This window comes from Nerophis lumbriciformis, linkage group LG23 (genome assembly GCF_033978685.3).
Source record: "Nerophis lumbriciformis linkage group LG23, RoL_Nlum_v2.1, whole genome shotgun sequence".
Lineage (NCBI taxonomy): Eukaryota > Metazoa > Chordata > Actinopteri > Syngnathiformes > Syngnathidae > Nerophis > Nerophis lumbriciformis.
The window spans coordinates 3517748-3542110 of record NC_084570.2 but is presented as its reverse complement, the minus strand read 5'-3'; the positions used below and the strand labels follow the sequence as shown (position 1 = coordinate 3542110).

The following is a 24363-nucleotide window of genomic DNA, read 5'->3' as shown; positions in this document are numbered from 1 at the left end:
TCTAAAACTGGTGAAGTTAAATGGAAAATAACATTATAGTATAATCACTGGATACATTTAACAATTAATTATTATTTTTTTCTTTTTACATTTTTTTTCTTTCCATGCCTCACCTGCCTCTAGTGACTGCACGTCACTGCTATATACTCACTCTCCAAAATACAATCGGTTCTCCTTTGAACCTCCACGGTACAAAATCGTAATTGGTCATTTTGTGAAATCCTACAAACTTTCCTATGTCAAATTACTGCTGTTAAAAGCGTAATTTCGACCACATGGTTGGCCAAAACTCCTGAGAGTGCTTAAAATGTCCTGTACCTTTTTGAGATGGTTTTCTCAGCATTCAAACATGTTAAGATGCCTCTACCTTGAACATCGCCCCACCCAGATGACTTGGATCTGCTGACTGAGGCGTTTGAGGCAGTCGACCATAGGCTAAAGCTTTTCTTAGATGTGGACATCTTCGAAGAGGAGGAGGAGCTAAGTTGCCTGCTAAAGGTGAGCATCTTTTGTGTTCACCTAGCAGTGACATTCTTACAAGATGAATGTTCATTTGTTTTATGTTTTTCCGTCAGACATCCCTTGTGAAATTCGGGGAGCCAGAGGAGTTTTCTTCCCTGGTAGTGGTGTCCGACAAGAGAATCTATGTTCTTGAAGTGACATTAGGGACAAGGTGAGTGTCGGAGGAAGATTAAGTTGTAGTAGGAATGCTAGGGTGCTGTCATTTTTTTGTGTCATTTAAATCAGTGGTCACCAACCTTTTTTGCACCACAGACCGGTTGAATGTAAGGATGTCCGATAATGGCTTTTTTGCCGATATCCGATATTCCGATATTTTCCAACTCTTAATTACCGATACCGATATCAACCGATACCGATATATACAGTCGTGTTTTTCGGAGTAAAAGTCGCTCCGGAGTATAAGTCGCTCCGAAGTATAAGTCGCTCCGGCCGAAAATGCATAATAAAGAAGGAAAAAAACATATATAAGTCGCACTGGAGTATAAGTCGCATTTTTTGGGGAAATTTATTTGATAAAACCCAACACCAAGAATAGACATTTGAAAGGCAATTTAAAATAAATAAAGAATAGTGAACAACAGGCTGAATAAATGTACTGTACGTTATATGAGGCATAAATAACCAACTGAGAACGTGCCTGGTATGTTAACGTAACATATTATGGTAAGAGTCATTCAAATAACTATAACATATAGAACATGCTATACGTTTACCAAACAATCTGTCACTCCTAATCGCTAAATCCCATGAAATCTTATACGTCTAGTCTCTTACGTGAATGAGCTAAATATTATTATTTAATATTTTATGGTAATGTGTTAATAATTTCACACATAAGTCGCTCCTGAGTATAAGTCGCACCCCCGGCCAAACTATGAAAAAAAACTGCGATTTATAGTCCGAAAAATACGGTATGCCTAATTTGGACAACCAGGTATGGTGAAGATAAGGTCCTTTTTACAAAAAATTATAAAATAAAATAAGATGAATAAATTAAAAACATTTTCTTGAATAAAAAAGAAAGTAAAACAATATAAAAACAGTTACATAGAAACTAGTAATGAATGAAAATGAGTAAAATTAACTGTTAAAGGTTAGTACTATTAGTGGACCAGCAGCACGCACAATCATGTGTGCTTACGGACTGTATCCCTTGCAGACTGTATTGATATATATTGATATATAATGTAGGAACCAGAATATTAATAACCCTTTTGTGTGAATGAGTGTGAATGGCGGATGGAGGTTTTTTTGGGTTGGTGCGCTAATTGTAAGTGTATCTTGTGTTTTTTATGTTGATTTAATAAAAAATAAAAAAATAATAAAAAAAAACGATACCAATAATAAAAAAAAAAACGATACCGATAATTTCCGATATTACATTTTAAAGCATTTATCAGCCAATAATATCAACAGGCCGATATTATCTGACATCTTTAGTTGAATGTAGGCAATATTTTCAGGGACCGGCTTTCCACTTGTGCCAGACGAATACAGCAAAAATAAGTGCATGAAAAATACAACCTCCCTATAATGCTGAATTAGTGGGAGCCCTGGGCTTGTTCCTTTGCAATGAGATCTCCAGCAGGTTGATGGTACTAAATACCATCAACCTGTTGGGGACTGCAGATGGAAATCAAACTTTGGCTACAATCTGTCACATTTTTATTTCATATGTACTACATGAAAGCCGAGGAGGCGTGGGCCATGATGGAGGAGTAAATCTGCGTCCGGGTGCGCACTTTGTTTCTTGAGTGCGAGCGCCCCCTAGAGGCTCACCAAAAAATATCTGTTTCCAAGCTGTTGTCTTCCCAGACCGTAGCGGCGCTCGATTGTAATACACTTTTCCACCACTCGGGGCAGTAATGACAATACCAAGCCAACAAAAGAAGTCTGGAGCTAAAATGAAGCGCAAAAATTATGACTTAAGTGGTGAAGCTGTGTTTTATTCGCTTTGTTTAGTTAAAATATATTCATTATTCATTTAGTTTTTTTAGTTTATTTTGTCTGTCTGTCTGTGTTGGCCCTGCGATGAGGTGGCGACTTGTCCAGGGTGTACCCCGCCTTCCGCCCGATTGTAGCTGAGATAGGCTCCCCGTGACCCCGAAGGGAATAAGCGGTAGAATATGGATGGATGGATGTTCTTTAATGTGCATTGTATCATGTCACAAAGTTATAAAAAATGGCAATTTCCTATGAGGAGTTGTATTGTGCATCTATAAACAAGCTTATTGGTGTGTCTAGTGGGAAAGGCAAAAGTTAAGTCGGAGAAAATGCAGTCGTTTATAAAATATTGAATGTTTCTCCACTGCCCGGTAGAAAATGCGTTACCGGTCCTCGGACCGGTGGTTGGGGACCACTGATTTAAATGACATGTGTATTAAGTAAAATAAGAGCCCTTTATTTAATTTGATATATTTTTTAAAGTTGAGTCATTTTGGAGTTGTGTGAATTCCCTCCCAGCAAAGAGCAGCTTTCTGATTGGCTCCAGAAGCGTGACTGCCACCCAATCATAGAGCTCAGCTACCTGGAGGTGGGGCTTGGCTCTCAGAGCATCCACATGGCATTTGACGTTGGAGAAGTCGGGGGCGTGGCCTACACCCTCCTGGTTCGGGACAGCATACGCTGCAAACGCTTCTTTGGCCAGTTGACAGGTAAGAAGGAAGGTGGGCCAAACGCAAGCAGAAAACACTTCCTGTTGAAAATGTGGAAAAACCCATAAAAGGATGACTTACATTGTGTGAAATAAACTCATTGACATTTTCTGCCCCACTTGCTGGTTAGACTGATCTCAGCACGGTGCTCTTGGGAATTTCATGCAAAATTAGGCGTGGACTAACCGTTCATTTCTGATATTTAATACCAGTCATATTCCTCTACCTTCAGAAAACACAAATTTCCTAATCCAATGCTACATGTGTGATGCATAGATCTGTCCTAGACCCACTCGTCTGCGTGCGAGGACCAGCAGCCGAGAGGAAAACCTTTTATTAGGCTCTTGCTAAGCGCAGGAATGTATGCAATAATACGGCACATGATGATTTACAACCTCCTCTCTTTGAGTTTGCTGAAAAACATTTTGACTTGTTTGATTGGCACGTGTACAGTGAGCACCACCGAAGTAGGACATCTGCACACAATTACATTGCCAGTGTACTACTTAAGGTGGACCAGGTATGAGGCGGGGAAATAAGTATTTCATCCCCTGCTGATTTTGTAGGTTTACCCCCCTTACAAAGATATGGTCCAGAATGTTTATGGTTGGTTTATTGTAATCAAGGGAGACCACATGTGAAAAAAAAATAACAATAACAATAACAAATACTATAATCTATGAGGACCTTTGTATTTAATTGAAAATAAGTGCAGTGTTTGATCCTTTGTTGGCAAGCACAAATGTATGATGGTTCTTATAGTTGGTCACCAAGGTTGCAAACATCTCAGGAGGGCCCTTTAGAAGAAAAACAGCCCCAAAGCAAAATGGTTTCACCTCCATGTTGACAGTAGGGATGATGTTGGGGTCATAGTAAGGATTTCTCTGCCTCCAGACACGTTGAGTCGAGTTGATGATCTGACAACATTCTATTCTCCCAAGCCTTGTCAGAGCTATTCAGGTGTTGGTAGGCCAACTTTTGACGGGCGTGTACATGTGCCTTCTTGAGCAAAATTACAGTGAAGTGTGTAACTAATCTTACTACACTCATCCTTACCACACAAGCCACAATCAAAGTATACTTACATTGCCCTTAATCACAAATGTCTCAAAGGGCTGCCAATCTACAAACCCTGTTTCCATATGAGTTGGGAAATTGTGTCAGATGTAAATATAAACGGAATACAATGATTTGCAAATCCTTTTCAACCCATATTCAATTGAATGCACTACAAATACAAGATATTTGATGTTCAAACTCATAAACTTAATTTTTTTTTTTGCAAATAATAATTAACTTAGAATTTCATGGCTGCAACACGTGCCAAAGTAGTTGGGAAAGGGCATGTTCACCACTGTGTGACATGGCCTTTCCTTTTAACAACACTCAGTAAACATTTGGGAACTGAGGAGACACATTTTTTAAGCTTCTCAGGTGGAATTCTTTCCCATTCTTGCTTGATGTACAGCTTAAGTTGTTCAACAGTCCGGGGGTCTCTGTTGTGGTATTTTAGGCTTCATAATGCGCCACACATTTTCAATGGGAGACAGGTCTGGACTACAGGCAGGCCAGTCTAGTACCCGCACTCTTTTACTATGAAGCCACGTTGATGTAACACGTGGCTTGGCATTGTCTTGCTGAAATAAGCAGGGGCGTCCATGGTAACGTTGCTTGGATGGCAACATATGTTGCTCCAAAACCTGTATGTACCTTTCAGCATTAATGGCGCCTTCACAGATGTGTAAGTTACCCATGTCTTGGGCACTAATACACCCCCATACCATCACACATGCTGGCTTTTCAACTTTGTGCCTATAACAATCTGGATGGTTCTTTTTCTCTTTGGTCCGGAGGACACGACGTCCACAGTTTCCAAAAACAATTTGAAATGTGGACTCGTCAGACCACAGAACACTTTTCGTTTTTGTATCAGTCCATCTTAGATGAGCTCTAGGTGTTGTTGATAAATGGTTTTCGCCTTGCATAGGAGAGTTTTAACCTGCACTTACAGATATAGCGACCAACTGTAGTTACTGACAGTGGGTTTCTGAAGTGTTCCTGAGCCCATGTGGTGATATCCTTTACACACTGATGTCGCTTGTTGATGCAGTACAGCCTGAGGGATCGAAGGTCACGGGCTTAGCTGCTTACGTGCAGTGATTTCTCCAGATTTTCTGAACCCTTTGATGATATTACGGACCGTAGATGGTGAAATCCCTAAATTCCTTGCAATAGCTGGTTGAGAAATGTTTTTCTTAAACTGTTCAACAATTTGCTCACACATTTGTTGACAAAGTGGTGACCCTCGCCCCATCCTTGTTTGTGAATGACTGAGCATTTCATGGAATCTACTTTTATACCCAATCATGGCACCCACCTGTTCCCAATGTGCCTGTTCACCTGTGGGATGTTCCAAATAAGTGTTTGATGAGCATTCCTCAACTTTATCAGTATTTATTGCCACCTTTCCCAACTTCTTTGTCACGTGTTGCTGGCCTCAAATTGTAAAGTTAATGATTATTTGCAAAAAAAAGAATGTTAATCAGTTTGAACATCAAATATGTTGTCTTTGTAGCATATTCAACTGAATATGGGTTGAAAATGATTTGCAGATCATTGTATTCCGTTTATATTGTGATAGAGCCCACACAATTGGGCTCTATCGATAACAAAAAAAAAAAGAATGATTGTTATGGCAAGCAGAAAAAAAACGTAGTTAATTTGAACTATTTTCCCTAAAATACGCATTGAGGCTATAAAGCAGCCCTGGGCAAATTAAGGCCCGGGGGCCACATGCAGCCCGATAAGTTTTTCAATCCGGCCCGCTGGACATTCCCAAATAATTTTTTTAGATCTTCAAGATGGAAACTGTAGCTGCCATTATGATGTGCAGTGATGTTTTCTAATGACCGTAAGTCTTGAACTATACGAAGTATTTCAATGGTTGGAATCTGAGCTTTTGCATGATATACTCGTTACTATGGTAATCTAATTAGTTACTATGGTCATCGAAATCACAGCAGCTCAGACGAGGCACCAAGCAGGGTGGGTGGGAAGCGTTTCCACAGAGTGTTTCAAGAGCGGTCAGCCTGAAATGCGGAAGGAGATTTTTACAACAAAGTTCTAAAGCTTAGTGATGTATCAGATGTCAGATTGGTGTGTGTGGTTTTTTTTTTTTACCCTTCGATTTCATATTTCGCTGTTTGTTGCATTTTTTTGTGTTTCGCTTGATTGTAAAATATGTCGATGGAGAGGGGCCTGTGTGACGTTCATATGTTGTCAATATTCAGTGTTTTATCGTTCATAGTTAATATTGTAGATCCCACATTCTTTATTTTCATGTACATTCTGGGTGTCTCATTCAGTAAAAAAAGATAAAATTCCATTCCGTTTTTAAGGTGGTCTGTCATAACTTTTTTAGCATTCAAACATTATTGTGAGGTTTTGTATTAGTGTTCCTAAAAATCAGATGTACCGGCCCCCAGACAAATTTTTTTCTCTAAATTTGGCCCCCGAGTCAAAGTAATTGCCCAGGCCTGCTATAAAGTGTGGTATATTTTATTACTCAGTTAATCAAAAAAACTAATTAATACTTTACTAAAATTATCGATAGTTGCAGCCCTAATTTGAATGGAAGAGGTTGTGTGTATGATATGTGTCTTTTATCCACACGCGGGTGGACTTGGCGTGGCCTTCTATGGGCTTTTTGGTGCGTGTGTTCTGCGTTTTGGTGCTTTTTACGTGACTAGCTGTTCTACGGCAGGAGGCTTCAGAGTGGGGACTACAATAGCCTACAGGTGGCTATCTGGGTACTGATGGAACATTTTTGGGTGTTGACTTGGTCTCATGGTGTCAAGAAATGGGCCGCATGATAAAGAATTTCTAGGCGCAGTCAAGGCGTTGAGGGGATCCGGTTTGGTGGCTACAGGATTAGGTGTCTGCTTTTTGCAGATGATGTGGTTCTGATGGCTTCATCTGGCCAGGATCTTCAGCTCTCACTGGATCGGTTCGCAGCCGAGTGTGAAGCGACTGGGATTGGAATCAGCACCTCTAGTTAGAGTCCATGGTTATCGCCCGGAAAAGGGTGGAGTGCCATCTCCGGGTGGGGGAGGAGATCTTGCCCCAAGTGGAAGAGTTCAAGTACCTCGGAGTCTTGTTTACGAGTGAGGGAAGAGTGTATCGTGAGATCGACAGGCGGATCGGTGCGGCGTCTTCAGTAATGTGGACGCTGTATCGATCCGTTGTGGTGAAGAAGGAACTGAGCTGGAAGGTAAAGCTCTCAATTTACCGGTCGATCTACGTTTCCATCCTCACCTATGGTCATGAGCTTTGGGTTATGACCGAAAGGACAAGATCAAGGGTACAAACGGCCGAAATGAATTTCCTCCGCCGGGTGGCGGGGCTCTCTCTTAGAGATAGGGTGAGAAGCTCTGTCATCCGGGAGGAGCTCAAAAGTAAAGCCTCCACATGGAGAGGAGCCAGATGAGGTGGTTCGGGCATCTGGTCAGGATGCCACCCGAACGCCTCCCTAGGGAGGTGTTTCGGGCACGTCCGACCGGTAGGAGGCCACGGGGAACACCCAGGACACGTTCGGAAGACTGTGTCTCCTGGCTGGCCTGTGAACGCCTCGGGATCCTCCGGGAGGAGCTGGACGAAGTGGCTGAGGAGAGGGAAGTCTGGGCTTCCCTGCTTAGGCTGCTGCCCCTGTGACCTGACCTTGGATAAGTGGAAGAAGATGGATGGATGGATGGATTGATTAAGAGTACCATTAGATTGTTGGCCCATTCGTGGCTCACACATCCTTGTGAGTTTTGCCGTTCGGCTCCTTGTGGGAGGACAGTGGGTTGTGTGGGGGCTCCTTGGGCATTGGTCAATTGGGCAGCTTAGAACTTGGAGAGGGTCGATTAGGGTTCTCCTGTGGAGGTGTGTTTTAGCTTGGTCCTGGTGTTTCGCTTTCATATTTTCCGAATAATGTATACTGAACAAAGGAATTGAACATGTATCTATTAGTGATTGCTGTGATACTACCCAGAAAAACACATGATGGGTTCTTTCCTAAAGGTTTGTGTGCTTCATGTGCACATAACATGTCTATGGGGTTCAAAATTGAAGTTTGAAGTGAAGTTTATTATTCTTCGGTCAATGGTCAACAAAATAAACAAACAGTTGTACATTCATAGATTGAAAATGAAAATGTTGCAGACCGAAAGGGTTTAGGCTGAAGTTGAACACTTATAGCGCCTAACCCTATAAACAATGTCAAGTACAAGATGAACTTCCGAAAAGTATGAAATGTCTTTTGTACAACATATTATAAATACACATTATACACAATAAGAACACTGTTCAATTATATACACAGTAAAGGCATGTGAAATATCCTTATACGCGTGTTAAACATTTGTACCAATTTATATACTATATACAAACAATTATACTTCCATTATTATTTATATCCCACATTTAGTATTTTAACTTGTCCAGGGTGTACCCCGTCTTCCGCCCGATTGTAGCTGAGATAGGCTCCAGCGCCCCCGCGACCCCAAAGGGAATAAGCGGTAGAAAATGGATGGAATTAACATTGATCATAGTATTAACTACTGTGTTGATTCAAGAGTGATATATTTTTCCAAGACATTGGTCTTAAAGTGTTTTTTAAATGTGTGAATGGACCTGGAACATTTTAAGGAATCATCCAAGCTGTTCCACAGTTGAACCCCCCTGACAGAAACACATCTACTTTTTAAGCTTGTTCTTATCTTAGCTTTCTGGAAGACAGCTGAACCTCTGAGGTCATAGGGATTCTCTCTGGGTTTGAACCTCTCCTGTAGACACCGAGGCAGCATGTGGTCATGAGCTTTGTACATCACAATAGCAGTGTTGAGGTCAACAAGATCATGCAGTTTTAATGTTTTTAATTTAATAAACAGAGCATTGGTATGGTCATGATAAAATGCTTGCTGGTTGATGGTAGAGGATCAAAACATGATTTCACTTAATCACATGCATATGTATTAATAACCTTTTGTTTGAGTTTTACATTCTGTCTCTGAAGCAATAAACCTACAAACACTTACAAATCAAATACTTTCCAACTGTAACTATAAAAAAAAATCTTTCAAGACTGTGTGATCTATTACAAAAAAGGTGTGTTGAGGTTCTATTACTTTAACCGAGATAATCTGAAAACCTGTATTTTTTTTTCTTTCTTCAGCATAATGACCTTTTTAAAAATCCTTTTGTGAGGTGTATGCATTCAAATTGTACTGTGAAACTTTGCTGCAGAAATCCACCCCACCTTGTTGTAGTTGTCAAATCCGATGACACCCTACTGTTCTTGAAAGTGAGCATGACTCCGTATTGTGCTGTGGACATTTTCTCACCTGTTGCCTCTATTGTGCTGCAATAGTACACCTGCAACCAGAGACACACAGTAGCAACAATAGTCTTCTCACCTCTTTTTCTTGAAGGTTTGGGTGTGTACAGACTTATTATCATGGTTTTGTGTATTTGCTTTTATTCTTTGAGATGAATAGATTTGTTACGTGAGGTCAAGTGAGTTTGGGTCCTGCTCAAGTGAAGTTCTTCTCTTGTACTGCAACCTCCAGTTTTGTTTGTACTTTTTCTGACACTTACTCCAAATGTGGTATTTCCTGATAGGAATCGTGCGTGAGATGGCACACAAGTCCAACAGCAAACTGAAGTCCATCTCGACCACCAGGCTCAACCCTCAGCACCATCTCTGGTAACTTCCGTTCCCCCATGTGCTAATGAGCTAATTTGTATGCACATGCAAGAACACATCTTTTCTCCATTACATGCAGCTTTTTTAGACTTCATCTTGTAGCATAACCCTGCTAAATTAGCTGGTAAACCACAGTTTAATTTGAACCATGTGTTGCGCAGCTAGACCTGCGTGTGCTGTTGTGCTGTTTGTTGTTAGCCACCTTTTATTGGATGTTTTCGTCGGTTCAAACATGCATCAGCAGTCCTTTCTCTCCGCTGGAGAGGAACATGAACGGTTGTTCTTACAAAAAGATTATTAACATTTCACACAGACTCTTGTTTGCAACACAAAGAATATTCATAACTATCCATAATAATTTGCGCTTAGAAAACAAAAAAAGTCATACTATAGTCATTTGACAGAAATAAAGATAATACAAAAGATACTTGGGCAATAACTAACAGGGTTCCAAAAAAATTCAAAGCACAACCTAAACTTCCAGGCTATTTCAACAAAGATAATAAAGATGTTTGCGACAAAACTGAGAAATTACAATACCCACACTGCAAAAAGTCAGTGTTCAAAAACAAGAATTTTTTTTTTTTAAATTAGGGGTATTTTATTTGAACTAAGCAAAATTATCTGCCAAAAGAACAAGAAAATTTGGCTTGTCAAGACTTTCCAAAACAAGTAAAATTAGCTAACCTCAATTAACCCAAAAATACCTTAAAATAAGTACCGTATTTTTCGGAGTATAAGTCGCACCGGAGTATAAGTCGCACCTGCCGAAAATGCATAATAAGGAAAAAAAACATATATGAGTTGCACTGTAGCCTGGCCAAACTATGAAAAAAACTGCGACTTATAGTCCGAAAAATACGGTATATTCTCACTAATAACAAGTGCACTTTTCTTGGTAGAAAAAAAAGAGACCTTTTTGCTCAATATGTTGAAAAATATTCTTAAATTAAGTAAATGCTAGTACCATTATCTTGACATAATGATATGCGCTCGGCATCATGATTTTTTTTTTCATGCTTGAAGTAAGAAATTATTACTTTGAAAAAGTAGTTTTATACTTGTGAGTGTTGATGACACAGCTTTGCAACAGTTGATATTCTAGTTTCAAGGATGTTTTACTCAATATAGGTCATCAAATCTCATCAACAAGCTGTAATATCTTACTGAGATCATTTGGGACCAAAACCCTTAAAACAAGTAAAACACTCTAACATAAGATCTGCTTAGTGAGAATAATTATCTTATCAGACAGAAAATAAGCAAATATCATCCTTATTTGAGATATTTAATCTTATTTAGATTTCAGTTTTTGCAGTGTAGGCTCGGGGTCTTTCTGTGTGAAGTTTGCATGTTCTCCCCGTGACTGCCTGGGTTCCCTCCTCGTACTCGGGCTTCCTCTCACCTCCAGAGACATGCACCTGGGGATAGGTTGATTGGCAACACTAAATTGGCCCTAGTGTGTGAATGTGAGTGTGAATGTTGTCTGTCTATCTGTGTTGGCCCTGCGATGACGACTTGTCCAGGGTGTACCCCGCCTTCTGCCCGAATGCCACTGGGATAGGCTCCAGCCACCCCTGCGACCCCGAGAGGGACACGTCTAGACAATGGATGAGCCCTATGATCAGCCCTACTTTAGCTTAACCAAGGGTCTGCAACCCGCGGCTCTTTCATGCCTTTGTCTTAACTCCCATTGGCCTTGACGTTACATATCAATACATAGTGGCTTTTTAATTTTAATGTATTTTATTGTATTTATTTAGTTGATTTTATTGTACCAGTTGTTATGTTGGGGAGTATTTTTTCGAACAAAATGTACATCACACCCCTCTACTTCATCTTTTGCTGACTAGCAATTGTATTATTTTTGGTCAACCCCCCGGGAAAGATAGCAATAGACAAATTAAAAAAAAGTAACATTTAACGCATCATGGACAGAAATAATTTGCTTTCACTGTTAGTGAGGTTGGTTTACCTGTGTGCTTAATATATTGGGGAGTAAATAGCAAACAACAAAAAATCAAATGTTGAAAGACATTTCCAGAACAAACGCACAACATTCGCGGAAAAATACCCAGCTAGAGATTAATGTATTTTTCGTAGTATAAGTCGCACCGGCCGAAAATGCATAATAAAGAAGGAAAAAAACATATATAAGTCGCACTGGAGTATAAGTCGCATTTTTTGGGGAAATGTATTTGATAAAAGCCAACACCAAGAATAGACATTTCAAAGGCAATTTAAAATAAATAAAGAATAGTGAACAACAGGCTGAATAAGTGTACATTATATGAGGCATAAATAACCAACTGAGAACGTGCCTGGTATGTTAACGTAACATATTATGGTAAGAGTCATTCAAATAACTATAACATATAGAACATGCTATACGTTTACCAAACAATCTGTCCCTCCTAATTGTTAAACCCCATGAAATCTTATACGTCTAGTCTCTTACGTGAATGAGCTAAATAATATTATTTGATATTTTACGGTAATGTGTTAATAATTTCACACATAAGTCGCTCCTGAGTATAAGTCGCACCCCCGGCCAAACTATGAAAAAAACTGCGACTTATAGTCCGAAAAATATGGTATATCAGACAGACCTTTACGAAGTGATCGCTGCAAACTTGTGCGTTCTTTGACTCTGCCTTTTTTGGCTGGGGTGCCACTTTTCTCGTCATCTCTCGTAAACTCTTGACATCTTTCGTCCTTCTTGATTACCTCCAGAAGAACTGTGAAGAAACCTGTATCCTTTCCGCGATTTGAACAGTTCTAACAGCCTAAAGCACAACAAGCATAGGGCATTTTTCGTCAAGAAAGGCATAATGCCACCCAGAACGCTATGACACTTCCCCACTACTTCAAGCCTTGATAGTTAAAGAGCCGGACGTGACATCAGGTGTATACAACCTATACCGTTTGTTATGTATGTTAATGATTTACTATGGTTTCCAAACTGTTTAAGTGTATTTTATGTGGAGACGACACAACCTTGTTTAATTCAGGACAAAATATTGAAGATATGATAAAGGTAGTTGAAATTTATCAAAATGATTTGATATTATTAGGCTATCATTTAATACTGGTAATACAACGTTTATGATTTGTTGTTGAAGTAGGAAAAGTGTGGATGCCTCATTTTATGTCAAAAGACTTGGGAATAAAAGAATAAAAAAGATTAGTTTTTGGGTGTTACGAGTGACAAAAATGTGTCATGGAAATCATATAAATTATACAAAGGTTAAAATATCTCAAACTATTTATATTTTACACAAGGTGAAGGAATTGCTCAAATTAAAAAAAAAAAAAAAGCATTGTATATTTTTTATAATTCACTGATTGTTTTACTGTATATTTGACATACTTTATTGAAGTGCTGGGTAATGCCTGTAAAACATACTTAAATATAATCTTATTTTTACAGAAGAGAGCTGTAAGAGTCATGAATACAAATGCATACATGGAACCTACAAACCCAATATTCAAAAAGCTAAACCTCTTTAAAGGGGAACATTATCACCAGACCTATGTAAGCGTCAATATATACCTTGATGTTGCAGAAAAAAGACCATATATTTTTTTAACCGATTTCCGAACTCTAAATGGGTGAATTTTGACGAATTAAACGCCTTTCTATTATTCGCTCTCGGAGCGATGACGTCACGTTGTGACGTCACATCGGGAAGCAATCCGCCATTTTCTCAAACACCGAGTCAAATCAGCTCTGTTATTTTCCGTTTTTTCGACTGTTTTCCGTACCTTGGAGACATCATGCCTCGTCGGTGTGTTGTCGGAGGGTGTAACAACACGAACAGGGACGGATTCAAGTTGCACCAGTGGCCCAAAGATGCGAAAGTGGCAAGAAATTGGACGTTTGTTCCGCACACTTTACCGACGAAAGCTATGCTACGACAGAGATGGCAAGAATGTGTGGATATCCTGCGACACTCAAAGTAGATGCATTTCCAACGATAAAGTCAAAGAAATCTGCCGCCAGATCCCCAGGAAAAGAGAGCGGATGAGGGTATGTCTACAGAATATATTAATTGATGAAAACTGGGCTGTCTGCACTCTCAAAGTGCATGTTGTTGCCAAATGTATTTCATATGCTGTAAACCTAGTTCATAGTTGTTAGTTTCCTTTAATGCCAAACAAACACATACCAATCGTTGGTTAGAAGGCGATCGCCAAATTCGTCCTCGCTTTCTCCCGTGTCGCTGGCTGTCGTGTCGTTTTCGTCGGTTTCGCTTGCATACGGTTCAAACCGATATGGCTCAATAGCTTCAGTTTCTTCTTCAATTTTGTTTTTGCTACCTGCCTCCACACTACAACCATCCGTTTCAATACATGTGTAATCTGTTGAATCGCTTAAACCGCTGAAATCCGAGTCTGAATCCGAGCTAATGTCGCTATAGCTTGCTGTTATTTCCGCCATGTTTGTTTGTATGGGCATCACTATGTGACGTCACAGGAAAATGGACGGGTGTATATAACGATGGTTAAAATCAGGCACTTTGAAGCTTTTTTTAGGGATATTGCGTGATGGGTAAAATTTTGAAAAAAACTTAGAAAAATAAAATAAGCCACTGGAAACTGATTTTTAATGGTTTAAACCCTTCTGAAATTGTGATAATGTTCCCCTTTAAATACAATAGCCTAACAATTGTAAAAGATTGTATGAAACATTGCCTTGTAATTTCGTAGGTTGAACAACAAATGCTGTAGTTGTGTGAATAGGGGGCAGATGTGATCAGTTTATACTTCTTTCTGCTACTTTTCATTCATAATTTAGTTGAATGTTATGTTGATGACTTTTGTATTTTAATGAATTAAATGAAATAAGAAAATGGAAATGTAACAAGATATGATAACGCGATAGCATAGGTAGAATCCCAACTCCTGTATTGCCTAAGGCACCATCATGTAACATCTCTGGTTATTTACCCAAGCAGCAGCCAACATCGCATGTGCGTCACTCATGTTCCTGTGTTCTTTTCCTCTGCCAGGCCTCTCGTGTGTGAAGACATCCAGGCAGACGTAGAGGACGGCCAGCTGCAATTTTGCTACATTCTGGCGTTTTTGCTGCAAGGTTAGCTAGCCACCTGTATTGCTTCATCGTTATATATATATATATATATATATATATATATATATATATATATATATATATATATATATATATATATATATATATATACATATCCATCCATCCATTTTCTATCGCTTATTCCCTTCGGGGTCGCGGGGGGCGCTGGAGCCTATCTCAGCTACAATCGGGCGGAAGGCGGGGTACACCCTGGACAAGTCGCCACCTCATCGCAGTATATATATATATATATATATATGCATACATACATACATACATACATACATACATACATACATACATACATGTATGTGTGTGTATATATATATATACTCTATATATGTATATATATGTGTGAGTGTGTGTGTGTGTGTGTATATATATATATATACATATGCATATACATATATGTGTATATATATATATATATATGTATGTGTATATAAATGTGTGTATGTGTATATATATATATATATATATATACATATACTGTATATATGTATACATATATATACATATATATATATATATACACACACACACATATATATATGTATGTATGTATATACAGTATATGTATGTGTATATATATGTATGTATATATGTATACATATATATGTGTATATATATGTATACATATGTGTGTATATATATGTATATTTATATCTATATTTATATATGTATATATATTTATATATATATATAAATATATGTATACATATATATGTATATTTATATCTATATTTATATATGTATATGTATATTTTTATATCCATGTATATATTTTTTTATATATTTATTTATATATTTTTACATATATATATATATATTTATATATATATATATATATTTATATATATATAAATGTATATTTTTATATATGTATATTTATCCATCCATCCATTTTCTACCGCTTATCCTTTTTGGGGTATATATATATATATATATATATATATATATATATATATATATATATATATATATATATATATATGTACATATATATATATATATATATATATATATATATATATGTATGTATACATATATATGTATACATATGTGTGTATATATATGTATATTTATATCTATATTTATATATGTATATATATATATATTTATATATATATATATATATGTATGTATACATATACATATATATGTATATTTATATCTATATTTATATATGTATATATATATATATATATTTATATCTATGTATATATTTTTTTATATATTTATTTATATATTTTTACATATATATATATATATATAAATGTATATTTTTATATATGTATATTTATCCATCCATCCATTTTCTACCGCTTATCCTTTTTGGGGTATGTATATATATATATATATATATATATATATAAACTGTATATATATAGTTAGTCATACTGTGTATATATACGGAATATATACTGAGTATTTTAAAGTTTTTTCTCTTTGATTCATTGTAGCTTAACTGCTAAAGTAAAATAAAAAATCATTATATTTCTCAATGTACACTCAGCACCCCATCTTGACAGAAAAATGTAGACATTTTTGCAAATTTATTAAAATGAAAAACAGAAATATCACATGTTCATAAGTGTTCAAGACCCTTTTCTCAGTATTGAGTAGAAGGGCCAACACAGATAGACAACATTCACACTCACACACTAGTGCCAATTTAGTGTTGCCAATCAGCCTATCCCCAGGTGCGTGTCTTTGGAGGTGGGAGGAAGCCGGAGTACCCGTAGGTAGTGATGGGTTGATGAGGCGTCATGAAGCGTTTCGACTCATTGCAAATCTGTATTGATACTGTGTCGATACTGTGTCACTAAATAATGACATCTGCTGGACATTAAAAATCCCTACAGGCAACTTATGGACCGACTCAACTGACACTGATTTTATGACCTAGTATATACAATAATATAAACCAAGTCATTGTATTTCATTTAGGATTATTTCATATCCTCATTTAAATAAAATATATTTTTATCTTTTTTAGATACAGTCAATAAATAATGTGAACAGGTATCATAACATGGAAATCTAAGAGAACGTGTTGTGAATGAGGATGCTTGTGGACTGGGAATTTTTTTAATCATTTTTTTTACACATTTTTATTTAAAAAAAAACAGTTTTTCCAACGTATTACATTTTAGATGATTTCTCTTCTTAGTTATTATTTCTCCGGCTGTAGAAAAGACCCGCTCACAGGGCACAGAGGAGGCGTCAGTGCGACGCAGTTCGCGTATCGGTCACGTGACCGAAACAGCTCATGATCGGTCACGTGGCTTTCTAAAAGCGGTACGTGCACCGACACAGGGTTTTGCTCTTTGAGCTCCACGCATGCGCCGATGCATCGGTGTTGCCAGACCCATCACTCCCCGTAGGGAACCCAGGCAGTCACGGGGAGAACATGCAAACTCCACACAGAAAGACCCCAAGCCCGGGGATTAATTGTGAGCCACATGCACTAACCCCTGTTCCACCGTGCTTCCACAATTGTATGTAATAAAAGCATATAAGGAACTGATTAACACATTGGGCTGAAATTGTGAAACTGCCAATAGCATAATTACAAAAATTTGAAATTTGTGATTAGCATAGTTATCAGCCAATCTCACCCATGGATTATCAGAATCTGCAGCAAAAATCCCCAATCGTATCACCACTAATATTGAGTCATATGTGAATGGCGTGTCGTTTACCTGTGTAGGGAGTGCAAAACACCGCACCCTGTAAGCAGCTTCAAACATACATGGGTGGAATTTGGAGTTCTGCCATTTGAGCATGTCTGGATCTGCTTTGCTTGTGTGATACCAAATGTATCTGACATGTCACTCTACACCAACACCTTGTTTGCAAACAGAAAGTGGAACAGTCAAACACATTTGTTTTTCTTACTTTAACATCACCCAATTCGAAAGTCCCCACTAATTAAACAATGGCTTATTGAATTAAATGACTTTATGTGTTATTCCAGGCGACATGTGGTTGCCAACGACTGTGCTAGCGACTCGAGAGACTCTGTACTTGCTGAGGGAGGATCACCAGTGGAGGAAGAGCACAAACCCGACGACGGTCAACGGCAAGCAGGAGCCGAGCAGCGGGACCTTCTCCGTTCTGGAAACACTGCCTATCAGCTGTGTGAGCTCGGTCCACATGTGGCCTAGTGAGCAGCGTCAGATGGACGTCAAGTTGTACGACGAGGTGAGCCATTCTTGAAATTGTAATACAAACCCTGTTTCCATTAGTTGGGAAATTGTGTTAGATGTAAATATAAACGGAATACAATGATTTGCAAATCATTTTCAACCCATATTCAGTTGAATATGCTACAAAGACAACATATTTGATGTTCAAACTGATAAACTTTTTTTTTTTCCAAATAATCAATTAACTTTAGAATTTGATGCCAGCAACACGTGACAAAGAAGTTGGGAAAGGTGGCAATAAATACTGATAAAGTTGAGGAATGCTCATCAAACACTTATTTGGAACATCCCACAGGTGAACAGGCAAATTGGGAACAGGTGGGTGCCATGATTGGGTATAAAAGTAGATTCCATGAAATGCTCAGTCATTCACAAACAAGGATGGGGCGAGGGTCACCACTTTGTCAACAAATGCGTGAGCAAATTGTTGAACAGTTTAAGAAAAACCTTTCTCAACCAGCTATTGCAAGGAATTTAGGGATTTCACCATCTCCGGTCCGTAATATCATCAAAGGGTTCAGAGAATCTGGAGAAATCACTGCACGTAAGCAGCTAAGCCCGTGACCTTCGATCCCTCAGGCTGTACTGCATCAACAAGCGACATCAGTGTGTAAAGGATATCACCACATGGGCTCAGGAACACTTCAGAAACTCACCGTCAGTAACTACAGTTGGTCGCTACATCTGTAAGTGCAAGTTAAAACTCTCCTATGCAAGGCGAAAACCGTTTATCAACAACACCCAGAAACGCCGCCGGCTTCGCTGGGCTTGAGCTCATCTAAGATGGACTGATACAAAGTGGAAAAGTGTTCTGTGGTCTGACGAGTCCACATTTCAAATTGTTTTTGAAAACTGTGGACGTCATGTCCTCCGGTCCAAAAAGGAAAAGAACCATCCGGATTGTTATAGGCGCAAAGTGTAAAAGCCAGCATCTGTGATGGTATGGGGGTGTATTAGTGCCCAAGACATGGGTAACTTACACATCTGTGAAGGCGCCATTAATGCTGAAAGGTACATACAGGTTTTGGAGCAACATATGTTGCCATCCAAGTAACGTTACCATGGACGCCCCTGCTTATTTCAGCAAGACAATGCCAAGCCACGTGTTACATCAACGTGGCTTCATAGTAAAAGAGTGCGGGTACTAGACTGGCCTGCCTGTAGTCCAGACCTGTCTCCCATTGAAAATGTGTGGCGCATTATGAAGCCTAAAATACCACAACGGAGACCCCCGGACTGTTGAACAACTTAAGCTGTACATCAAGCAAGAATGGGAAAGAATTCCACCTGAGAAGCTTAAAAAATGTGTCTCCTCAGTTCCCAAATGTTTACTGAGTGTTGTTAAAAGGAAAGGCCATGTAACACAGTGGTGAACATGCCCTTTCCCAACTACTTTGGCACATGTTGCAGCCATGAAATTCTAAGTTAATTATTATTTGCAAAAAATAAATAAAGTTTATGAGTTTGAACATCAAATATCTTGTCTTTGTAGCATATTCAATTGAATATGGGTTCAAAAGGATTTGCAAATCATTGTATTTTGTTTATATTTACATCTAACACAATTTCCCAACTCATATGGAAACAGGGTTTGTAAATGTTAGCGAGAATCCACTTGATTGACGGCTCTTGCTTTCCATCTTCAAGACGCAGAAAGAGGAGAAGACCTGGCGCGTGCGCTCTGGAAGCTTGGAGCTCCTGCAGTCTCTGCTGGCATGGGTCAGAACACAGTGGGAGGATATGTTTGGTGTCCGGCTGCTCACCAGCGAACACGAAAAAGAGACCTAATAAGTGGCAGGAAATGTCATCTGTATTTGCTCTATGCACAGAAAAAAAATCCGTTCAAATGAAGCAGGCCTTCTATCCTTCAGGCATTCTGGCACCCAGATGGAGGCTTGGGACGCTGGAACTATGAAGTGTGTTTTTGTTTTCTTGTACTCGTGGAATTCCAAATGTTCTTTTATTTTGCTAAGGGAATCGTCAACTTTTTCGGCCCTATTTCCAACCAGCGAAATTATTCTCCAGCATCGTAGAGTAGAGTGGACGGCCGTCTTTCAATTTCCTTTCTTAACGCGGGTATTCAAGCAAATACAAGACTGAGAGAAATCAGATTCCGTGTTCTGCTTTTACTCCTTCTTGTTTTGCTATTTTGCTCACGAGCTTAGTGAAGCCGTGTGTCCGAATCACGTGAACGCCGCGTTAACCGTCTCCAGAGTGTAAATATTTCTCCTTGCCACCAGCGCTCAACATGTGTTGTGCACATGATTTTTTTGGAGACCCGGATCACCTTCCGCTGAACCCGGGCAGCCTACTCCAAATCTAGCGAGCACGCTCTGTTGCATGCATGTTGTTTACATTGCTTCTTGAAGAAATAGCTCCCGTATGAAGATTCCTTATTTACGAGCTAAACTATTGCCTGTTGCACTAATTACCTTTGTCTAATACAGGGGTCGGCAACCCGCGGCTCCGGAGCCGCATGCGGCTCTTTGATCAATCTGTTGCGGCTCAGCAGCTTACTTGCCGACCCCCCGATTTTCTCGGGAGACTTCCGGATTTCAGTGCCTCTAGCAGAAAACTCTCGGGATTAATATTCTCCGATTTTCACCCTTACAATAATAATAAGGGTGTACTATGATGGTACAACATTTACCACCCTCTACAATTTGTATTAACAGCGTGCCAGCCCAGCCTCTTGTTATATGCATCTTCTACTTGCACACGCAAGTGACAGCAAGGCATACTTGGTCAACAGCCACTCAGGTTACACTGACGGTGACCATATAAAACAACTTTAACACTCTTACTAATAATGCGCCACACTTTGAACCAAAACCAAACAAGAATGACAAACACATTTCGGGAGAACATCTGCACCTTAACACAACATAAACACAACAGAACAAATACCCAGAATCCCATGCAGCCCTAACTCTTCTGGGCTACATTATACACCCCTGCTACCACCAAACCCCGCCCCCACCCGAACCCTGCTACCTCACACATCAACCCCCCCTACGTCGGTTGAGGTGGGCGGGGTTTCTGGGTATTTGTCCTGTTGTGTTTATGTTGTGTTACGGTGCAGATGTTCTCCCGAAATGTGTTTGTCATTCTTGTTTGGTGTGGGTTCACAGTGTGGCGCATTATTAGTAAGAAGGTTAAGGTTGTTTTTTTTTACCGACACCGTCAGTGTAACCTGTGTGGTTGTTGACCAAGTATGCCTTGCTGTCACCTACGTGGGGAAGTGGAAGTCCCATACAACGTGTGACCGTTAAAGCACGCTGGTTGTAGTGGGTGCTATATGCTGTACCATCACGGCACGCATGACGCTGACAAGCGCCATTCATAAATCCGCGTGCCGCACCAGCATTCAAATTCCATATTAGGATATGGGCAGCGTGTATGAGACCCCTGGTTTATACATAGCACAAAGCAAAAAAAAAAACTTATTATGCAGTGTTGTTTCATTTTAAATTTCAAAATTTTTTTGTGGCTCCCATTGTTATCTTTAATTTGTGAAACTGGTCAAAATGGCTCTTTGACTGGTAAAGGTCGCCAACCTCTGGTCTAATATAACACAAAGCTAAGATGTTGGCGTTTTTTTGTTCAGATACTTTAGCATTTATCAGCAGTTCTAGTTTCTGTCACGCCTCCCCCCTTAGGGACAGAAACATCAAAGGGCCACTGCTTCACCATGGTTTATAGGATATCCATCCATTTTCTACCGTTTGTCCCGTTCAGGGTCGCGGGGGGTGCTCGAGCCTATCTCAGCTGCATTCGGGCGGAAGGCAGGGCCAACATGATATGCTTTATTAATCCCACGATGGGGAAGTGATGTGGTTGCAGTGCAGATACAAAGAGTCCACACAAATAAGGTTACAACATCACCAAAGGACACAAATAACATAAAAGACATTAAAAAGGAGCAAAAAGCTGATGCAATCAGCTGTCATTTCTGCATATCTAGCTGCTCAGTGGCCTTGTGGTTAGAGCAGACCTGGGCAAATTAAGGCCCGGGGGCCACACGCGGCCCGCCGGACATTCCCAAATAATTTTTTGAGATCTTTAAAGGGGAACATTATCACCAGACCTATGTAAGCGTCAATATATACCTTGATGTGGCAGAAAAAAGACCATATATTTTTTTAACCGATTTCCGAACTCTAAATGGGTGAATTTTGGCGAATTAAACGCCTTTCTAATATTCGCTCTCGGAGCGATGACGTCACAACGTGGCGTCACATCGGGAAGCAATCCGCCATTTTCTCAAACACCGAGTCAAATCAGCTCTGTTATTTTCCGTTCTTTCGACTGTCTTCCGTACCTTGGAGACATCATGCCTCGTCGGTGTGTTTTCGGAGGGTGTAACAACACGAACAGGGACAGATTCAAGTTGCACCAGTGGCCCAAAGATGCGAAAGTGGCAAGAAATTGGACGTTTGTTCCGCACACTTTACCGACGAAAGCTATGCTACGACAGAGATGGCAAGAATGTGTGGATATCCTGCGACACTCAAAGCAGATGCATTTCCAACGATAAAGTCAAAGAAATCTGCCGCCAGACCCCCATTGAATCTGCCGGAGTGTGTGAGCAATTCAGGGACAAAGGACCTCGGCAGCACGGCAAGCAATGGCGGCAGTTTGTTCCCGCAGACGAGCGAGATAAACCCCCCTGGATGTCTTGGCTCACACCGTCCCGAAGATGATCAAGAGAAGAATATCGACCCTAGCTTCCCTGGTCTGCTGACATGAGGGTATGTCTACAGAATATATTAATTGATGAAAATTGGGCTGTCTGCACTCTCAAAGTGCATGTTGTTGCCAAATGTATTTCATATGCTGTAAACCTAGTTCATAGTTGTTAGTTTCCTTTAATGCCAAACAAACACATACCAATCGTTGGTTAGAAGGCGATCGCCGAATTCGTCCTCGCTTTCTCCCGTGTCGCTGGCTGTCGTGTCGTTTTCATCGGTTTCGCTTGCATACGGTTCAAACCGATATGGCTCAATAGCTTCAGTTTCTTCTTCAATTTCGTTTTCGCTACCTGCCTCCACACTACAACCATCCGTTTCAATACATGCGTAATCTGTTGAATCGCTTAAACCGCTGAAATCCGAGTCTGAATCCGAGCTAATGTCGCTATACCTTGCTGTTCTATGCGCCATGTTTGTTTGTGTTGGCATCACTATGTGATGTCACAGGAAAATGGACGGGTGTTTATAACGATGGTTAAAATCAGGCACTTTGAAGCTTTTTTTAGGGATATTGCGTGATGGGTAAAATTTTGAAAAAAAATTTGAAAAATATAATAAGCCACTGGGAACTGATTTTTAATGGTTTTAACAATTCTGAAATTGTGATAATGTTCCCCTTTAAGATGTAAAGTGTAGCTGCCATTATGATGTGCGGTGATGTTTTCTAATGACCGTAAGTCTTCAACTATACAAAGTATTTCAATGGTTAGAATCTGCACTTTTGGATGTTATACCAGTTACTATGGTAATCGAATTAGTTACTTCCATCCATCCATCCATTTTCTACCGCTTATTCCCTTTGGGGTCGCGGGGGGCGCTGGAGCCTATCTCAGTTATATGGTAATCAAATTAGTTACTACGGTTGTCTAATGAGTTACTATGGTAATCTACGTCACAGCAGCTCAGATGAGGCACCAAGCAGTGTGGGCGGGAAGCGTTTCCACAGACGCGGAAGGAGATTTTCACAACAAAGTTCTAAAGCTTAGTGATGTATCAGATTGTAGGTGGGTTTATTTTGTACCCTTTGCGTTCATATTTCACTCATTGTTGCATTTTTGATTGTAAAATATGTCGATTGTAAAATATGTCGATCGAAAAGGGGTATTTTGTCAATATTCAGTGTTTTATCGTTTATAGAAACATGTAAAATTCCATTAGGTTTTTTTAAGGTGGTCTGTCATAACGTTTTTAGCATTCAATCAGACATTATTATGAGGTTTTGTATTAGTGCTTCTAAAAATAGATATACCGGCCCCCAGACACATTTTTTCTCTAAATGTGGCCCCCGAGTCAAAATAATTGCCCAGGCTTGGGTTAGAGTGTCCGCCCTGAGATCGGTAGGTGGTGAGTTCAAACCCCGGCCGAGTCATACCAAAGACTATAAAAA

General features: G+C 39.4%; 1 protein-coding gene across 2 annotated transcripts in view; it reads left to right on the top strand.

The window, feature by feature from the left end:
* stk11ip (serine/threonine kinase 11 interacting protein) overlaps positions 1–20336 on the top strand; it is a 48224-nt gene extending 27888 nt beyond the window's left edge. For both annotated transcript variants that reach the window (XM_061985327.1, XM_061985326.1), the window contains exons 20-26: positions 389–498; positions 576–673; positions 2986–3176; positions 9837–9921; positions 14934–15016; positions 17994–18220; positions 19873–20336. In XM_061985327.1, coding sequence (XP_061841311.1) covers positions 389–498; positions 576–673; positions 2986–3176; positions 9837–9921; positions 14934–15016; positions 17994–18220; positions 19873–20013 — 935 coding nt within the window. In that variant the 3' untranslated portion in view covers positions 20014–20336. The remainder of the gene's footprint in view (positions 1–388; positions 499–575; positions 674–2985; positions 3177–9836; positions 9922–14933; positions 15017–17993; positions 18221–19872) is intronic.
* The last annotated feature ends 4027 nt before the right edge of the window (positions 20337–24363 follow it).